At 34.9% G+C, this 17457-nt stretch overlaps 1 protein-coding gene across 5 annotated transcripts in view; it reads right to left on the bottom strand.

The window, feature by feature from the left end:
• Window positions 1-637: 637 nt before the first annotated feature.
• TP63 (tumor protein p63) overlaps window positions 638-17457 on the bottom strand; it is a 250617-nt gene continuing 233797 nt past the window's right edge. For 2 of the 5 annotated variants that reach the window (XM_056121602.1, XM_056121603.1), the window contains exons 11-14: window positions 7194-7351; window positions 5097-5241; window positions 3670-3763; window positions 638-934 (exon numbers count right to left, since the gene is read on the bottom strand). In XM_056121602.1, coding sequence (XP_055977577.1) covers window positions 638-934; window positions 3670-3763; window positions 5097-5241; window positions 7194-7351 — 694 coding nt within the window. Of the gene's footprint in view, window positions 935-3669; window positions 3764-5096; window positions 5242-7193; window positions 7352-13021; window positions 13137-17457 lie in introns of those variants that run through there. The other 3 variants (XM_056121604.1, XM_056121606.1, XM_056121605.1) reach the window with 2 other exon arrangements.

Here is a 17457-nt window from a genome sequence, read left to right as displayed (position 1 = left end):
CATCAATATAAATGTGTACATATATACATAGTTTTACCCACACAATAAGCAATGAAAACAAGTGAATATATCCAAACATTTGATGTAACATGTATTAGGCATCATTTTCACTCACTTGTATCATCAAACTCTAGATATCTATACCCATAAACTATCCAAAACAAGTGAATTGAAAAGTAGTTTGATAAGTGCAAATTAAAAAATGTTCATACATTTAAATTACATTTAAACAATACTCAATGACCTTCACCTAAAATATATACTGTATATTTATATATTTATATATATAGTCTTAGACTATAAGGATGAACAAGCTTTATAAAAGTCTCTGCAGCGTAAGGGGACACATGCTGCTTTTCTCTTCTTTTTTTTTTTTTTGGTCACTTCTACCTAACCATGATGACTCAAGTCCTACAAGCAATAGATTTAAAGGCTTAAAGCCAGAAACAGAATCAGATGCCATGTTGGACATTAGGTAAGAGGTTGACTCTTATATCTCCATCCCTTAGGTTCCAGACTGAGAAAAGGAAGGAGAGTTGCCAGGAAGAATGCTTTCAAGGTCAAGAAGCAGTGCCCTGTAGGGGGGCGGAGTGGAGGACAGGCTAGAAAAAAAATGGGAAGAGCTCAAGAGTAGTGCTCACTCCCCCTCCTCCTTGATGCGCTGTTGCTTGTTGCGACGGGCATCCATGTCAAAGTTGAAGTCATTCCACTCATCACGGGGTGGAAAGGAGATGGTCTGGCGGAGGGTGAAGCGCACCGCATCAATGACACGCTCCCCCCGGGTTTCACTGGATCCCACGCTGACTGTAGAGGCACCACTTGGGGTCCGCAGGAGGTGAGGAGGGGAGGAGAAATCATGGAGCTGCCGATGGTCCAGGATTCCCTTCCAGATAGCATGGCGGAACTGCTCAGGGATTTTTAGACTTGCCAAATCCTGTGCAATAGTTGGGAAGAATTAGGAAAGACAAGTTGAAATTGAGAACACGCCATCTTGCCATTTTCTAGTGCACTATTTTAATTATCCTGAATTTATTGATCCCTAACTTGGGAAACAAAATGAGCTTTTGGAAAATCTTTAGGATTCAAAATATCTTAAATACAAACTTTATTTGTTCTTGACTAACAGATATTAGGGTTTTTTTTTTTTCATTGCTAAAGTGGGGTAATTGTTAGACAAGAGGGCAAAAAATCTAAACACAGAAAAAAATAAAATAAAAGTATTCTCTGACTCTTAAGTCTAGCTGGCTTTAATTACTAGAAGAACGATAGTAACAAAACAGCGCTGTCACTCTAGTGAGGAGACAGAAAGAAAACATTACTAAGAGGTATTCGTCATTTTCTATGTGCCAAACATTGAACTAATTAAGTTCTATTTCAGTCTCATATTCATGGTAGACATTATTATACCACTTCATAGAAAAGCTGAAAGTCAGTGAGGCTGACAAGTCTAAGGTTAGATGACTAAATGAATGAACTGGTAAATCTGTATAACCTTTGAACCGGAAATTTCCCTAATAAACAAAGGTCTCTTGGTGCTTAATAAAAGAGGTGCTTAATAAAATAAATTACATTCTTCTGTTTCATTCATGAGGGTAGAAGATTTTGTAGATATGGTCAGTCTTAACTCTGGTGGCATCTTCTGTGCTTAGAGTCACAAGAATCTTATGCAGATTCTTTATGACAAATTGGCACTAGAACTTCAATAAGTGACTTATTCTCTACTTGCCTCAGTTTCTTTATTAGTATGATGAGATACAAGTGTATTACATCAGTATATATTATAAATTCACATATAAATGAAAATATTCTGAAATTGTATAAGTGCACCCTCTAAATTTTAACTATTATTACATTATACTGTATTTGCCTTATATTGACTGAAACTCCCCATTTTTTTTTACCACATTCCTTTTTCCAGGAAGGGTACTAAAAAACTAAGACTGAGGCTAAGAGACAAGCTGAAAAAGAGTTGTCCATTTCCAGTAATGAGCAAGAAGAAGCTGAGGTGAAAAGCAGAAATTAGATAGATTCCCAAACTTAAAAAAAGAAATGTCCAGTATGGGTACTCAAATACTCTATTATAGCAGAATGAAACATTACTAAAAAGTTAAGCCACAAATGGACACATAAGGACAGTTCTTTATGCTTTCAAAACTTCCAATAGGCCCAAAACTCTTTGTGAACCAAGCTCCACTAGTATGCAGGAGTCTGGATAGATTTGAGCTGACGACTGGCAGGTGAGAAAACTAGGGACCAAAGACTAGCAAAAGATCAAGGCGACATCAGCTGAGATGGATTTGTAGAGGGTAGTGGAAGGACCACATAGTCAAGAGAGAGTATCCTGACATATTATGTTGTGGGAAAAGTGAGCAAGTCAAAAATATAGCTTTACACATTTATAGGGACAAATTCTCTGTCCCAAATATAGGTCAAGTATGTCTTCTTTAGTGGGTGGGTGCCATTGGAAACTTATTTGAATCCTGTTGGAACTTATTTCTAAAGTTTTTTGCATAGCTTTAACTTGTATTTAATTCCATTAGTGAGTTTGGGGAATATAGGGATGGACATAGGGAAGCACAGAATATACTTGTCAACACAGGACTGGGGCATTCTCATGCTGCAGGGCCATCTCTAGCATCGGTGCTCAAGGAAGGGGAAAGAAAAGAGATCCCAACCACTAGAAGCAGCAGCAGAGACAGAGAGTATTTTTATCCATCATCCATCCAAAGAGTCCTCTGAAAGTTAGAAGAAAGGATAGCAATCCCAAAAGCAAAAAGCATGAGGAGTGGCCTGCAGGAAGAATCAGACTGCTACAAATCCAAAAAAAAAAAAAAAGCTTTTTTAGGAATTCAAGAAGTGATCTAGGAAGCAAGAGTCTTCTCCCATCCAGCTTGCTCTTACTCCAAAAGACAAATCAATCAGTGCCAAAGAAGGAAATGATTATGAACCCGATTTGATTAACTCTAGCCCAGTGAAGCAAAGTCCTAGCGTGATGTTTTCACTGCCATGAAAAAGCCTGGCTGGGGCTTGAACCTATTGATATTGATAATTCCCAATCACCATGGATTGTGACTGGGTTTATTTTGATAGAACTGAACTTAAATGAACATGTAGTTCTAATTGAGCAGAACTGCCGAAAATCCCTTAAGGTCCTACTTTAGTGGAGGCAGAAAAACTCAGTCACTGAGTTAAAACTAGTATCTTACACTTCAGTGTTTTATTCTCGGTTGTCATCGACTCATTGTGGCAAATTACTATATTGTCATTTCTCCATGATTTCAAGCGAGAATAATATCACCTGCTTCCTGCTATCTTTCCTGGGGTCTCACACCAATTAATAAGAACATCCAAATACTGATTTGAATTCTTTAGAGATTATAAATTTCTTGAAGGTGAACATTAAATCTCCTTTCTACTCTGCATAAAGTATGGGTACATGACACAATTGTTGATCTATCAGAAAAGTTGAAGACTGATTGTTAAGATTTTTTCAGATAAAGGCTGTGGCCTTGGGAAATATTTCTAATATGATTATGGGTTGTGATAAATTTGGTCATCAGGGATATTAGAAAAACAAAATTCAAAATTAGTGGAATTTGAACTATAACGTGGATGTCACCAGACCGAGGAAATGAAGAAATGAAACTCAAAATTCTAACAATTACTTACATCCATGGAGTAATGCTCAATCTGATAGATGGTGGTCAGCCCCTGGGTCGTGAAATAGTCCAGACATGATGAACAGCCCAACCTTGCTAAGAAACTGCAGAGGGAGGTGGGAGTAGGAAGGAGGAAACAGAAAAAGAAAGTTCACCCCAACTGCATTGGCCAGATCAAAGAAAACCCAACATTTGCACTGGGATGCTCTACAGAAGCGATTACAGGCAGATAAAATATACAATTATAGGAGGGTCTCATATTTGAGGCTTCAGAACGGCTAATGACTTCAACTTTAAGTCTACAGAAATTAAAATCAACTCAATAAATTCCTGCTCAAGCAGTGATTTTCCTTATGGTGATCTCTGGACTTCTACAGGCTCTTAGAAATCCCCCTGCCATGGGGGTAAAAGGGGTGAGTTCAGTGGTGAAATTCCCAGCCTTCTTGATTCCTGGCTCTTTACACAAAAACTTTGACAATTTTCTACTTAAATTTTAATTTTTTTATTTAAGGTTTCTAAAATTCGCTCTTGTGCTTAAGAAAAAAATTACAGGCCACACACTGTGAAGTCGTTAACACTTTTTATTTGTGTCCTCCTCAAAAATAATGACCTCATACAGGGTGTTGATCTCAGACTGATGATGCCAGCTGCCACAGAGCCAGATGCCTGGGATAAGGCCTTCACTCTGAGATCTCTCTGACACTGCTACTACTATTATATCAAATGCACAGACTTGCACGGGTTCAACATATGAATCAAAGGAACCTCCTGCCCATGAAGCAGGGCACGCAATATGCACTAAGCATGCTTGGGCAATTACTTTTATATTGATGGAAGACCTATCTTTTGGATTTCATGAACTTTTAAAAGTCTGATTACCAGAACTGCTTTGCCTGGAGGAGAACCATATTCTAGGTGGCAATGCAGTGTGTGGTCACAGTGTGTGGCCACAGAGACCAAAATGTTCTAGAAAATCCCTGTCATATATACTGACATCCAAACTTTTGAATGGACAGTCAACTCTAAAATAATGATCCTGTGATGGCTGAGAGCTGTGAAGCCTAGAGAGCAGAAAAGGGAGCAAGAGAGCAAGTTTACTGCCCTTCGGGGAAACCCAGCCCTGAGCACCAATTTAATGGCCATAACTGACCAGTATGAAAATAAGAGGTGTGGGGAGGAAGGTAATTGAAAACAGTGTAAACAAATATAAAAATAATTTGTGTATAAACTCACATTTTAATTTATCCCAGACTGATTACAGTGGTTTTCTTTGATCAAGCATGACTGACCATTTCACAGATCAGAGACATAAGTGGTTGAACTTCAACTGAGGCTGCTTCCTCTCTCTCCAAGTGTGCTATTTATTTGATAATGTCCACCCTCAACCACCCAGAAATACCTAGGAAAGACCCTCAGGGGCACATGCTGTGGACTCACCTGACAAGGCTGCAATCTGTGGGGTACGGAGGTGGGGGGGTGCAGTGGGAGGTGGATGGCATGGAGAGTGGGGGAGGGAGGGTCTGGGTGGGACTGAGTCCATTCATGTCTCCAGCCATTGGCATGTGGGTGCCCATCATAGGAACTGAACAGAAGCAGGAGGAACAGAGGGTTACTGCCTTCATCACATACCAGCATCCTAGTGGTCCATTTTGCCTTGTTTATTGTTACCAAGAACCAGAACTATCAGATTTTATTTTCAGTTATCTCTCACTACCTGGCACTTTTGTCATCTCCAAACTCTTTCTCAGGATAATCTTGTCCCTCCCCTTTCTTATTTTCTAATGTTGTCTCTAGATGAATGCAGTGCTCCTTTCATTTATATTAATGAGTGACATTTTCTACTCCATTCTGTGCTAGTCTCCTCAAACCTAGTGACTTGTGCTAGTAGAGAGTTTGTCACAGAGTAGATGTTCAATAAACATCAATAGAGTGGAAATATTTGTTGGGTGACATTTGAAGTATTTGTAAACTGGGGGCTTTATAGTCATTGTAGAAACCATAACTTAAAGATTCTAACTCTCCCCTATGTTCCATTTATGGATTGTATTTGGGAATATGCCAATGTGCAACTGCTTTTCTTTGCTAAGCCATAAACTGTGAATATTCACTTAAGTAATAAGAAACATTTAGGTCCAATAAATTTTACAAATAACACCTAGCAAAAAAGAGTAACACAATATACCCTCAATTTTGGTGAAGGGATGGAATTTCTGTCATTATCTGGTTAAATAATACAGACCTACACCTCACTGTTAACACTTGAACTTCCCTGATTACATCCTGAATACTTGTAGAGTGTAAATTAAAAAAAAGTAGGCACACTGTAGCTTATACAAATAGGAATGATCCCTACCAATATTATTTTTATACTAGAATGTAAGAGTAAAATATAAATTATTCTTATTCCTTTTAATATCAAATAGCAGAACTGTGATGGGATTTGATTTCAGCTCCAGAATCCATTTATTATTTTGGCACTAAGAGTCCAGCTTTTAAGCCTTTGTTGAGACACCAGAAAGCTATTTCATAAAGCTCTCTAATTCACTAAAATCTGAACATTGGTTATCAGATCACAGAGGTTCAAAATTCTAGTCTCTAATTTTTCAGCTCCCCAGTATTTTCGTTAAATTTAATAAAATGCGAAATTAAAGTCTTGATAAAAATGTGGAAAGATTTCCAAGGAAAATACGGAAGTAGTGTTTCAGAAGGAGAATTATCACAGGATATATGTATAGTTTTCATGATTTTCTATCCATGAGGATATCATATTCTTCATTTTTATATTATTATATTCTTCATTTTTAACCATTTTTCAACTTTCTTAACTACAAATTTAAGTATCTACTTTACTAGTTTTATTTCTCCTGGATATGATAATTTGGACAAGATAATTATATTTACAGTAAGGGTCTATACTTCTCAATCATTCCTCACACTGTTTACTTAATGCATATGAAGAATATATATGTAAATTCATAAAAAATATTCATTTCTTCATATAAGTTACAAAATGATTATTTTAGGATAATGAGGATAATGAAAAAATGAAGACTATAGAAGTACAGAACCATGATAATTTATGAATTAAAAAGGAAGCATTAGAGAAATGACTTTTTCTTAGTTACACAGTTACTAGTGCATAGAGTGGAATCCAGTATATAATCATCTTCCTAGGTTTTAATCCATAACACAATGCTCCTTACCACATGTTGATTAGATTTCCCTTTGTCTAATTGGATATAGAAATCGTATCCCATCAATGTTGGCAGGAAGTAGACTGTTCTTTTCTTTGAGATCATATCTCTATGAATTTGAGTAATCTTTTCATCTCTATTGTGTTCTATAGTGAACTATATTCTTTACAAAAATGAGAACAGTTCACCTTGAGAACTAAGCTCCTCCAACATAATAATACAATCCATTCCATGGTCCCTATTATTTAGCTTAAAGCCAAAGCCTTCTTCCATCCTCAAGAAGTCATCTCACACTAGCCCAATTAGTCTTTAAGATGCAGCTGAAAGGAGAATCTCTTACGATTGGATCCCATGCCATCGGGAATAGTGGTGGGAGTAAGAGTGTTGCGCTGCTGAGGGTTGATAAGCTGGCTCACAGAAGGCAGCTTGTTCATGCTGTTCATCTTGTTCAGTGGTGGGGAGCTGTTACCATAGGATGACTGAGACTGCATTGAGGTCCTAGAAACACAAATATGGAGAATAATGGTGAGAATGGGTCAAGTTATTTCCAACAAGTCTTGGATTAAAGCTTAACTTTGAATTGTACACATGCAGAAGCATTCATCTAAAATCAATAAAAATGCGTATCTTTGTTTCTATACTGTAACTTTTTTCCTGACTCTAGAAGGAGCATCAAACTGTCATCAAATAGTATATTTCATAAAAATGTATAGTACAAAGCATTCCCTTTATGTCAGAGGAAAAGTAACTGAATCTTTCTTTTTCCTCTATTCTTTTATCTATACTTTTGCTTTCTCTTGTCCTTCAACTCAAATAAACTTGAAAATCAACATGGAAAATGAATGAAGACCAGATAGTTTATGAAAAACATGGAGATGCCAAGCTCAAATGATAGCAGAGATTAGAATTTCACTTGCAGCTTCCTAGTCTATTTAATATATGTGAAAATATAATTGCAAAGATACTGAAACAGGACATTTGTCAGTACATACCATGTGACACAGAGACCCACCCCCACCCCCACATGATAATATACTCCTCAACATAGATAGCCATAAGCCATAAGATAATTCACTGACTGTCAGTAGGCTTTCTGTACAGGAGGATACAGAAGAATCCTAAAGCCCAAAACACATTTTATTGAGTTTTGCCAAGACACATGAGAGACAAAATAAAATCAGGTTTTCAGCCCGTTGAACTCAATTTGGAGATGAAAAACTGGGTTGTCAGTTATGCATTTTACTACATATGGTAGTTTTCGTTCAACCACAATGGCCAATGCTGATATATGTGTGTGTGTATGTGTGTGTGTGTATAACTAGTATGACATTAGAACCACAATAGAAAGAAAGTCAAAGCTTAAGCTATACTCTGGGATATTTTAGAAAGCAGTACGTTTATGCAGACCTCAAAACAACTTCTGCTTTTTTTTTTAACAAGAAAACAACTAAATATATTTAATTACTGAATGAGTTTGTTATTAGATTAAGAGAGAAAAAATAACAAGAAATAGTTACATTTTAGAGAAACACATGGTTACACAAGGGTAACAATCCTACTTACCTTGAAGAACTATGGTGAGAACTGAAAAGAGATGAAGACCTTTATAGATCCCAAGGCATTTACAGTGAGTAATTAATATGAATTAAAAATAAAAACTGGATTCTAAGCATGTTTCTAAACTGTGAAAGAAGCTCCTCTTCCACATACCTCAAACAAATATAAATTCTGTTTGTCCATTCCCCCATCACCACATATCACCACACAAAGAGTAAAGAAAAACAGAAAGAACGTTTCTTTCAATTTTATTTGTATGTATATTTGATAAAAATTTAAAAGATTCTATAAATAAACCTATATCTCAAGAAAATATAGCATAGTATTTTAGAGATATAATAATAAGTTCAGTCTTTAAATTTGTTACTCAGCATTCTCTGTAAGACAAGAAAATTCAAGATAAGGTTCGATTCCATAGCACTGAGAATCAGAGCTGGAATAATTTAACTGCATATACATATTCACATAAATGAACATGACAGTTGATGTGCAATTAACACTACAACTGCATTTTATAATCACTGTTTTTAAGTAGGAGGGCACTGATTTTTTGTTTGGCATAAACAAGAGTTTATGTAATCAACCCTCCCCATTGTAAGATACATCAGGTTCAAGCTCTCCTTTATTCATTTTTCACAAATAACTCATACATCCTGTGGAGCTGTATGTGTCATGGCAGAAATAATTCTGTGTTCCCTATAAATGGATAAATATAAAGTTTTAAGAATCATAGCTATTCAAGGTCATGTATCAGTTTATGGTGATTGGAAAAGTCCCTTGGCTCCTAAAAACTTTATCTTTAATTTTGTGAAACTTTTCTATAAATGAGACAACTGTGTACAGTGAGTTATATAATCAAGAAATTGAGGCATTAGAAAGAAAAATATAGGAGAAAAACTTACCAAGTATTTTACATAATTATGTGGAATGCCTGCACCTGACTCAGCTCAACTGGCTATAGTTCTGAACTTCTTTAATTACATCTCAAAGTGTAGGAAAGCACATGGCTAGGTAGCCAAGTAATGCTTTGTTAGGTGTGTCTTATAAATTTTTGCTTACCACGATGCACCTAAGTTACAAGGTAGTACAGAAATTCCAAAGGCATTTTTTTCCTCTTATAACAGAAGGAGATCCGTACTGACTTCACAATGTGTGATAAATATATATATATGTGTGTGTGTGTGTGTGTGTGTGTACAAACATATGTACATATACACATATGTATACATATATGTATATATAATGCCATATATTTTTGTGTGCTATATACAATATCACACTTTTTGTGTGGATAATGCCAAATGCTACTATGGCATCTGAAAATGTAAAAAAATGAACAAGGTCGGGGGTCAGATAGATAATACAGCAGGTAGGGCACTTACTTTGCACATGGCGAGACTGAGTTTCATCTTTAACATCCCATATACATATTTCATGTATTTCTAATTATAATGTGAAATTTTGGTAAATTTATATTCCAGTTATTAAATCAGACAATATTATTTTCCTGCATTTACTATTTATTTAGTTGTAGTCCATGTCCAGTGGTGCTTAGGGCTTAGTCTTGCCTCTGCACTTAGGGATCTCTCCTAGAGGAGATCATGGGACCATATGGGGTGCTAGGGATCAGACCCAGGTTGGCTGCATGCACATCAAGTGCTTTACACACTGTATTATCTCTCTAGTTTCTGGCTTCTTTATCAGAATTATATCCAGTATCTCAGAAGTATAAATTATACTTAAATAATTTTAGAGAAGAAATAAACCTTTCTAATTTTAAGTCTAGTGATAATAGGGTAAAAAGTTAAAGTTCTTAAAGAGACAAAAAATTCAATTATTTACTTTGCTGAAGATGCCTAGAGTTTTACCAATGGATTCTGCTCTTTTGCCTTAAATCTTCCATTTTCAATTAAAAAACAACTCTATAAATTTATTGATGCTGCAGAGTAAATCTCTTCTACCAAACCATTTCAGGAATAAAGAATTTGAGAGGCATCTGGGATTTGGGCATAAGGAAAAAACATCATGGGATGAGGGAGGTAGAAAATATATTAAAATACTGAAACATCTTTAAAGCATCTATTTACCCTTTAAGTATTGCTTAAAACTATCCTGACTTAATATTTCTCTTCAGGCAGGTAGTCATGTCTTCAAAACAAGAAATAATATTCATTCATTTTTAATCAATTTTAACTGCAAAATATTTTTCATCACTTCAAATATGGACAGTTTGATGAAAGTAACTATAAGCACATAATTTACATAAAAACGGGGTCAAAGAGAAAAAAAGCTTCTGAAAAGCAAAGTCAATATTAAAGAAAGCTGACCATATCATAAACTGATTAAGGTTTTGAAATAGAAATTATTAGAGTAGCATGAGATTCAGATTAACCAAAAGCACTACCAATGTAGCCAATGTAACAAGATCATGTGATTTCATTAATTAGTTTCTACCCCAAACATAAACATAATTATGTGTGTATAAGTTTGTGTAGGGAATTAAATACAGGGTTTAGTACACAAAAGACACATAATCTTAATATACAGAAGACCCACAGTCTAACTATTTTTCTAAGCTATTAACTTACTATTCAAAATACTTCTTTTTAAGCATTGAAAGAAATAAAAGACGAGAATATACTTAAAATTTCTTTTAAAATATTGGACAACAAGGATTACCCTATATTTCTAGATGAATATTTGATAATGTCTATACCATTGAAGAAAATCATTTAATACATTTGCACCTGATTTAAATTTCTTTGTGCAAACTTAACTTCAAATGCAACTGGAGACTTGATCAGAGATGTAAGAAAGTAACGCTAGTGTTCTTGGCTATTTATTAGGAACACAAGAATAAAATATATTCTTAAATTAGCATTAAAGTGACCTGTGTTTTGGGGGTTAATGATCTTGATGCAAAGTTTCTTCAATAAAAATACCACATGCTATTAGAATGTGTATAGAATCAGAATGAATATTCTTTTGCTCTCATTATTTAACTTTACTCATAGAACCTTAAGCACTAAAATAAACATATTCGAATATTTAAGGAATTAAAAATAATAAAGAGAAACAGAAAAGAAAAACTGCAAAATAAACCAAGATGCAAAAGTTTATTGAAAATTAAAATCACACATCCATAAAGCAATAGCATTAGTAACAAGATATAAATTTTATGGTGACACAGAATGAAAAGCTGGTGATCTGGAGTGGGGAGATGGGGTAGAGAGGAGATTTTTAAGTCTTTTGTTATTATATTTTTAGAAATTGGGGAGATGGTTGGGTTGGGGTTACACCCAGCTATGCTCAGGGCTAACTCCCAATTCTGTGCTTAGGGATCACTTGTGAGGTGCACTACAAACTCTATGGGGTGCTGGGGATCAAAGCTAGGTCAGCCATGTGCCAAGCAAGTAGCTTACCTGCTGTACTACCTCTCTGGCCCTTAAAACTGAGTTTTAAAATGAACATAAATATATTCTCTAAACATTTCAGAAAAATGTGTTTATTCCTTAAAAATTTCAGGACAAGAGTGTTTATGTTTACATGTCTACTTGGATATCACTGAAGGAAAGTAAGTGTCACCTGGAAAAAGCCATTTGATCACTGTCAGTATTGTGGCACTACTTTATAAAAGTACTGAGGAATAAAAACTCCAATTGAATAAATAATCATAAAACTGGGGAGAAGACTTTGAGTTCCATTTTAGGCAATGATATATAATTGCCGAGAACAATATTTCCAGTATAAATCTACCCTCCTTTATAAAAATGACAAAATATTACCTGCCTTAAGGTCTAATAACAGTCTGTGGGAGTTCTCACCAGGGTTTCCATAGGTGAGAAAAATAATCACATCAGGCTGACATACTATGGTAGTGGTAGGATCTGACATAGCATCAATGAAATTTTTATTTTAGATGGCGGGAGGATACTAATAATGCAAATTCTCAAAAAGAAGAAAAAAATCCCCCACATTTACATTTAGCAAATATCTCTCTCTCCAGCAGTACGCTTGACACCTTAGTTGGCATGTATTTGCAAGATTCTTATTACAGGACCAGCATTCAAAGGGTCTGACGAATCTCTCAGTCACTTACAATTTAGTTAAGCGCAGACAATAACTTTTTTTCTCCTTTTCTTAAAAAGACATTTTTAAGTTTGAGACCTGCTCAATAGCTTCTCTGAGGTTTAGAAACGCAACAGGAGGGAACAGAAAAGGGTTCTGATAAACATCTTACAGTCTCTCTTCCCAGCCTGAGCACTCCCTCCAAGAAACAACACAAAAGCTCACTGACAAATACAGGGGTACTTGACTGACCAACACAAACAATAAGGATAAAGAATCTACAGAAAATGTTCTTTCTTGTAAAGTTTTGAGTCCCTTCAAGAAATTTTCTCACTAGTGGCTATCTGACTTTGAGCGGCTGGATCACTGAGCCAAAGCTTCTTTAAGTCCTGCTTATGAGGGCTATATGTACATACTCTCTCTCTTACTCTCTCTCTCTCTCTCTCTCTCTCTCACTCACACACACACACACACACACACACACGCACACACACCCCACAGAAACAAAACAAAAACACCCACTCAAATGACAGAGATGGGGATCTAAGGGTACACTGATCGATTTGGGGGGTTGGAATGTCTAAAGAAGACGTCAGATTGTTTCGGAGTTTCTCTCCGGGGCTCCACAAGCTCATTCCTGAAGCAGGCTGAAAAGAGACTGCAAAGAGGAAACCAGAGAAAAGAAAAGATAAAGTCTTAGGACTTCACACTTTGAAATCATTTGAATACAGAAACTCGTCCTTCTACCTTCATGATCATAGTATACATAGAATAAAATGCCTTTAAAGCTAATTTTGCTTTCTTCTATAACACTTCTGAAGATTAGAGATAAATTTCTCGAGATTTTTAGGAGGGAGAAATGAGGTATGGTTGTAGTGTTATAGTATGTATCTAAATTACCTGAAGAACTTAAAAAACTGTCTTCCTGGGTCCTTTCTAAGACTAGACTGGGGTTCAAGGATATATATTTTCCACAGTAATTCAGCTGTGGACTTTTGAGACAAGATTGGTCAAAGTGTCTATTACAGTGCTTGGCATACTGAAATTGACTAATTGAAAAAGGCAATGTAGAGACAGGAATTAACTAATCTTTTGTAAAATGTCATCTGCCCAATTATGATACCTCATTACTATTGTTGTCTAGCCTAACTACAAAATATGAAGAAATACGATTTTATCAGTCTGGGGGCTGTGTCATCATGCATTCTTAAAGAACTATTAATGAGCATTTTGTATGGGCCCAGATTGAGATGGATAAATATCTTAATCCTTTTAGTCACAAACTTGGCCTATAAACTCACATATCAAACTCATGAAAGCAATGTTTGCATAATTAAAAGTCATTTATTGCCACAGTGATGCCAGGAAAAAAAATCCTTCTATTTTGCTGAAGATTGTGTAACCCTATGTATTGTTTATGGATTGTTTTCCAGATAGTTTTCAAATCCCTTTGGTTATTTCATACAGAATAAACTGTCAATTTTGCTAGGTTGGGATTAAAATTCAGAGATCATTTTACCAATAAGAGTGGTATGGTTAAATCAAAGTTGGAATTTGTGTTGTTGTTTATTTTGGAGTGGGGTACTTGACTACTATCTTCCTTTGTTTCTCCTGCAGCAAGGACTTAATGAAATAACATATAAAAAGTCTTTTTTTTAGTTACTGATAAAAGTGTATGGGTAGACCCAGGGATTCCATTTTAAGACCTAAGAACGGTATTAGTTCTGCAGTGAGATGTAAAAACTTATAGGAAAATGATTTAATCTATTGGTACTTAACTAATTTGATATATTTTCTCCATTACCTATTCAGAGCTAATATATCTCTTTTATATTTTTGTGATATTTGTTATCGTTGTTATATATTTAAGTTCAACTTTGAATGAAAAATCCTGTAGGAACATCATATAATTTTCCAGATGAAAACAATTTACGTGAGTTAAGTGCGTACAAAGTGACCTGCTGTGAGATTGAGATAGAAGCCAAGAAACAGTAAAGAAGACCAGAACTACAGAAAAATAATTTTCTAAATAGTACTGATTTAATGTTACACAAGTCAAAATATTGCTGACAATGTATCAGGTGGCTTCTCTAAAACTCAATGAAAAGTTAAAAATGTCTTCGAAAATCTAAAACCAAGGAGGCCATTTCTAGTGATGGCCTAATTTGTCCCCTCATTAGTTTTTGGCTTTCCTAAACATAACCCCTATATCTAATCCAGTGTGAACAAATCATTAAAATTAAATTTATTAATAAATAGTTTATAATTTAATTAATAAAGACTAAGTATAAAATATTACATAATTTCTATGATCATGAAGGCAATTATGAAGGAATCTTTGAAAAAAAGGAAAACCATGCACAAATGAAAAGTAAGCAGAGAGAAAACACATAGTAGGGAAACTATTAGAAGCAATTATGCTGAAAACGTTTCATTGCTACCTTGTAGAAAGTATATATCTGCCCCACTAATTTTCCTTCTACTAGAAGGAATATAAAATATTGATACCTTACCAGCATATTGTTAGTATGTTTTTGGAAAGAATATTATAGGCATTTTCCAGGCCCATTTATTCTTTCCACATGATTGCTTGGGAATTAGGTTACCATTTTCTTTGTCTAGTCATTCAAACTCTTTCTTAGAGATTTGCATAAAAATAAAAGAGCTGAAAAACCTCATCTGAAGCATATAGCAAGTAGATTATTTATACAGATGTATTTCAATCATTAGTGACACGTGCATATCTAATGCAGCAAAAGGCATAATTAGACCAAAAGTTTATATTTTGCAAGGACTGCATTTTTGCAGTCTTTTGGATTTCGATGCATATTTAGCTACTATGTACTATAGGATAACAATTCAAAACTATTCAATGATACTTTTAAAGAGCTTTCAGAGAACTATGAGGCTCCTACTTCCTCACAACTTATCTGACCTCACATGTCAAAATGTAAAAATATGTCTCTAAAATAATTAGAGTCTTGGCTTGCTCTTCAAGCCTTTGTTCTCCCTTGAATCTAGATCTCATTTGCACATCTCTGTTTCTTTGCTTGCTTATTTCCACTCTGGAGAAGCCCGTGTTCAATCTAGAACATGTAATTCTCTTTCTCTCCCCTTACGTTATTCTAAATAATTTTCAATGAGAGCTATCTTGCTTTACCAAAAAACCAAAATGGTGGCTCTTTAAAATAGCATAATTTTAAGGTGCATTTTCTTCTTTGATAGAATATTATTTTATGAAATATGAAATATAGAACAATGCTCTTTTATAGGAATGGAAGCCACTCAGATATAGACACAGAATAACTTATCATATGGGGACACAGTTTTATGTATTCTTTTGGTTACCATATAAGTAAAAACTGCCTAGGTTTTCTGACCGACTGAAGATGATCCTCCCAGCTTTAAAATCTCAAACTAGGAAACTAAATATTTTCTATTACTGTATGACTTAGAGAGATGTTTAAGTTTGTCCTGACACAAAAACATTTATCAGAACTCTCTTAAGACTGAAAAGTTGTACCAGTTGGGACTGAACACTTAATTTAAATTATGGGATGGCAGAAACCCTTTCCTTCCCCCATTATCCTTAATGCATGCCTCAAGTTGACTGTTATGTCCAGCTGACGAGGCAGAGGCATTAACAACCATGTATAATATTAGTATAAAGAATAACTTTTCTAGATAACGAAGATTCCTCTTAAAAAGCTGAGAGCTTCTTTCTATACTGAAATGTCACTGAAAGTTTTCCAAAAATATTTTAAATATCATTTTAATTTAGAATATACCTATTAGCTTCTAACTGCTCTTAAAACAAAACTTTGAGCTTCAAGAAACATTAAAAGAAAAATAACTCATTAATCTAGGAAAGGGATTAGCAAATTACAGTGCATGGGTCAAATCTATCCCACAAACTAAGAATGAGTCTATGAGTCTACCATTACTAAAAGGTAGGACAATTTAATAAAAAAATTATTATTTCATGACATAAACATATAAAATTAATATTTCAGAGTCCATAATATAAAGCTTTCCTGTTAGAACTGATCTCATCCACTCACATGTTGTCTACCATTTTTTCTTATACTGAGAGAACAGGGGACCTGTAAGGCACCAAATGGGGCAGAAAATATAAAATATTTACTACTGATACTTTGCAAAAATAGTTTCCTGATCCCTGACTAGAAATCCAAAACTTTTAAGCTTCAGTCTCTGATAAGTATTAATTTATCTTTATAGATTTTTTTCTTGTTATCCAAAATAAAGATAAGAAAAGACTACTGCAGAGTGACTAGTTCAGTATGGTATGCTATTGTAGGATTCTAAAGTCATTTTGGCTGAGCCACGCATTTACATAAAATGATTGGGAGAATTTCATAATAGGAAAAGTAATTATCCTCCTGAGTTTTCAAATAACATTATGGTTGTTTTCCTTTGATCTTTATATGATTTTATAAGAACTACATCCGTTTTACACATGAATATATTAACATATATTACTACAATATATTAAAGACCTATGCGAATTTCCAATGTAAATTCTGTCTGGGACTCTAAGTTAGAATTTCCCTTGTAATACTCTGTCCCCATGGAATCTGCTTATTAAAATTTTCACACAGCCTTCCTTACATATAAAATTTTATAATTACTGTTTGCAAAGTTGATTGCTAAAAACAAATAGTTGGGTTCTTTCCAGGCAAAAATGTCTTCAGTGCTCAATTAGCAAAAATTCTTTTTTAAAAAAGACATTTCAATACTATTCTTCCAGTTCTCACCCATATTGCCATAGCCAATAGGTGCTCAAGTAATTACTTTACACTATTAAGGAACAGCCCAGCCTCCTCTATTCTTATCCATTTTTTTCACTTTTTTAAACAATTTGCTTTTCGGGTCACACCCAGTGATACACAAGGTTACTTCTGGGTCTGCACTCAGGAATTGCTCCTGGTGGTGCCTGGGGGACCATATGGGATGCTGGG

Source organism: Sorex fumeus, unplaced genomic scaffold, assembly GCF_029834395.1.
Source record: "Sorex fumeus unplaced genomic scaffold, SorFum_2.1 ptg000044l, whole genome shotgun sequence".
NCBI classification, from domain to species: domain Eukaryota; kingdom Metazoa; phylum Chordata; class Mammalia; order Eulipotyphla; family Soricidae; genus Sorex; species Sorex fumeus.
Note: the sequence above shows the minus strand (reverse complement) of the source record. Positions and strands in the feature narration are given on the sequence as shown.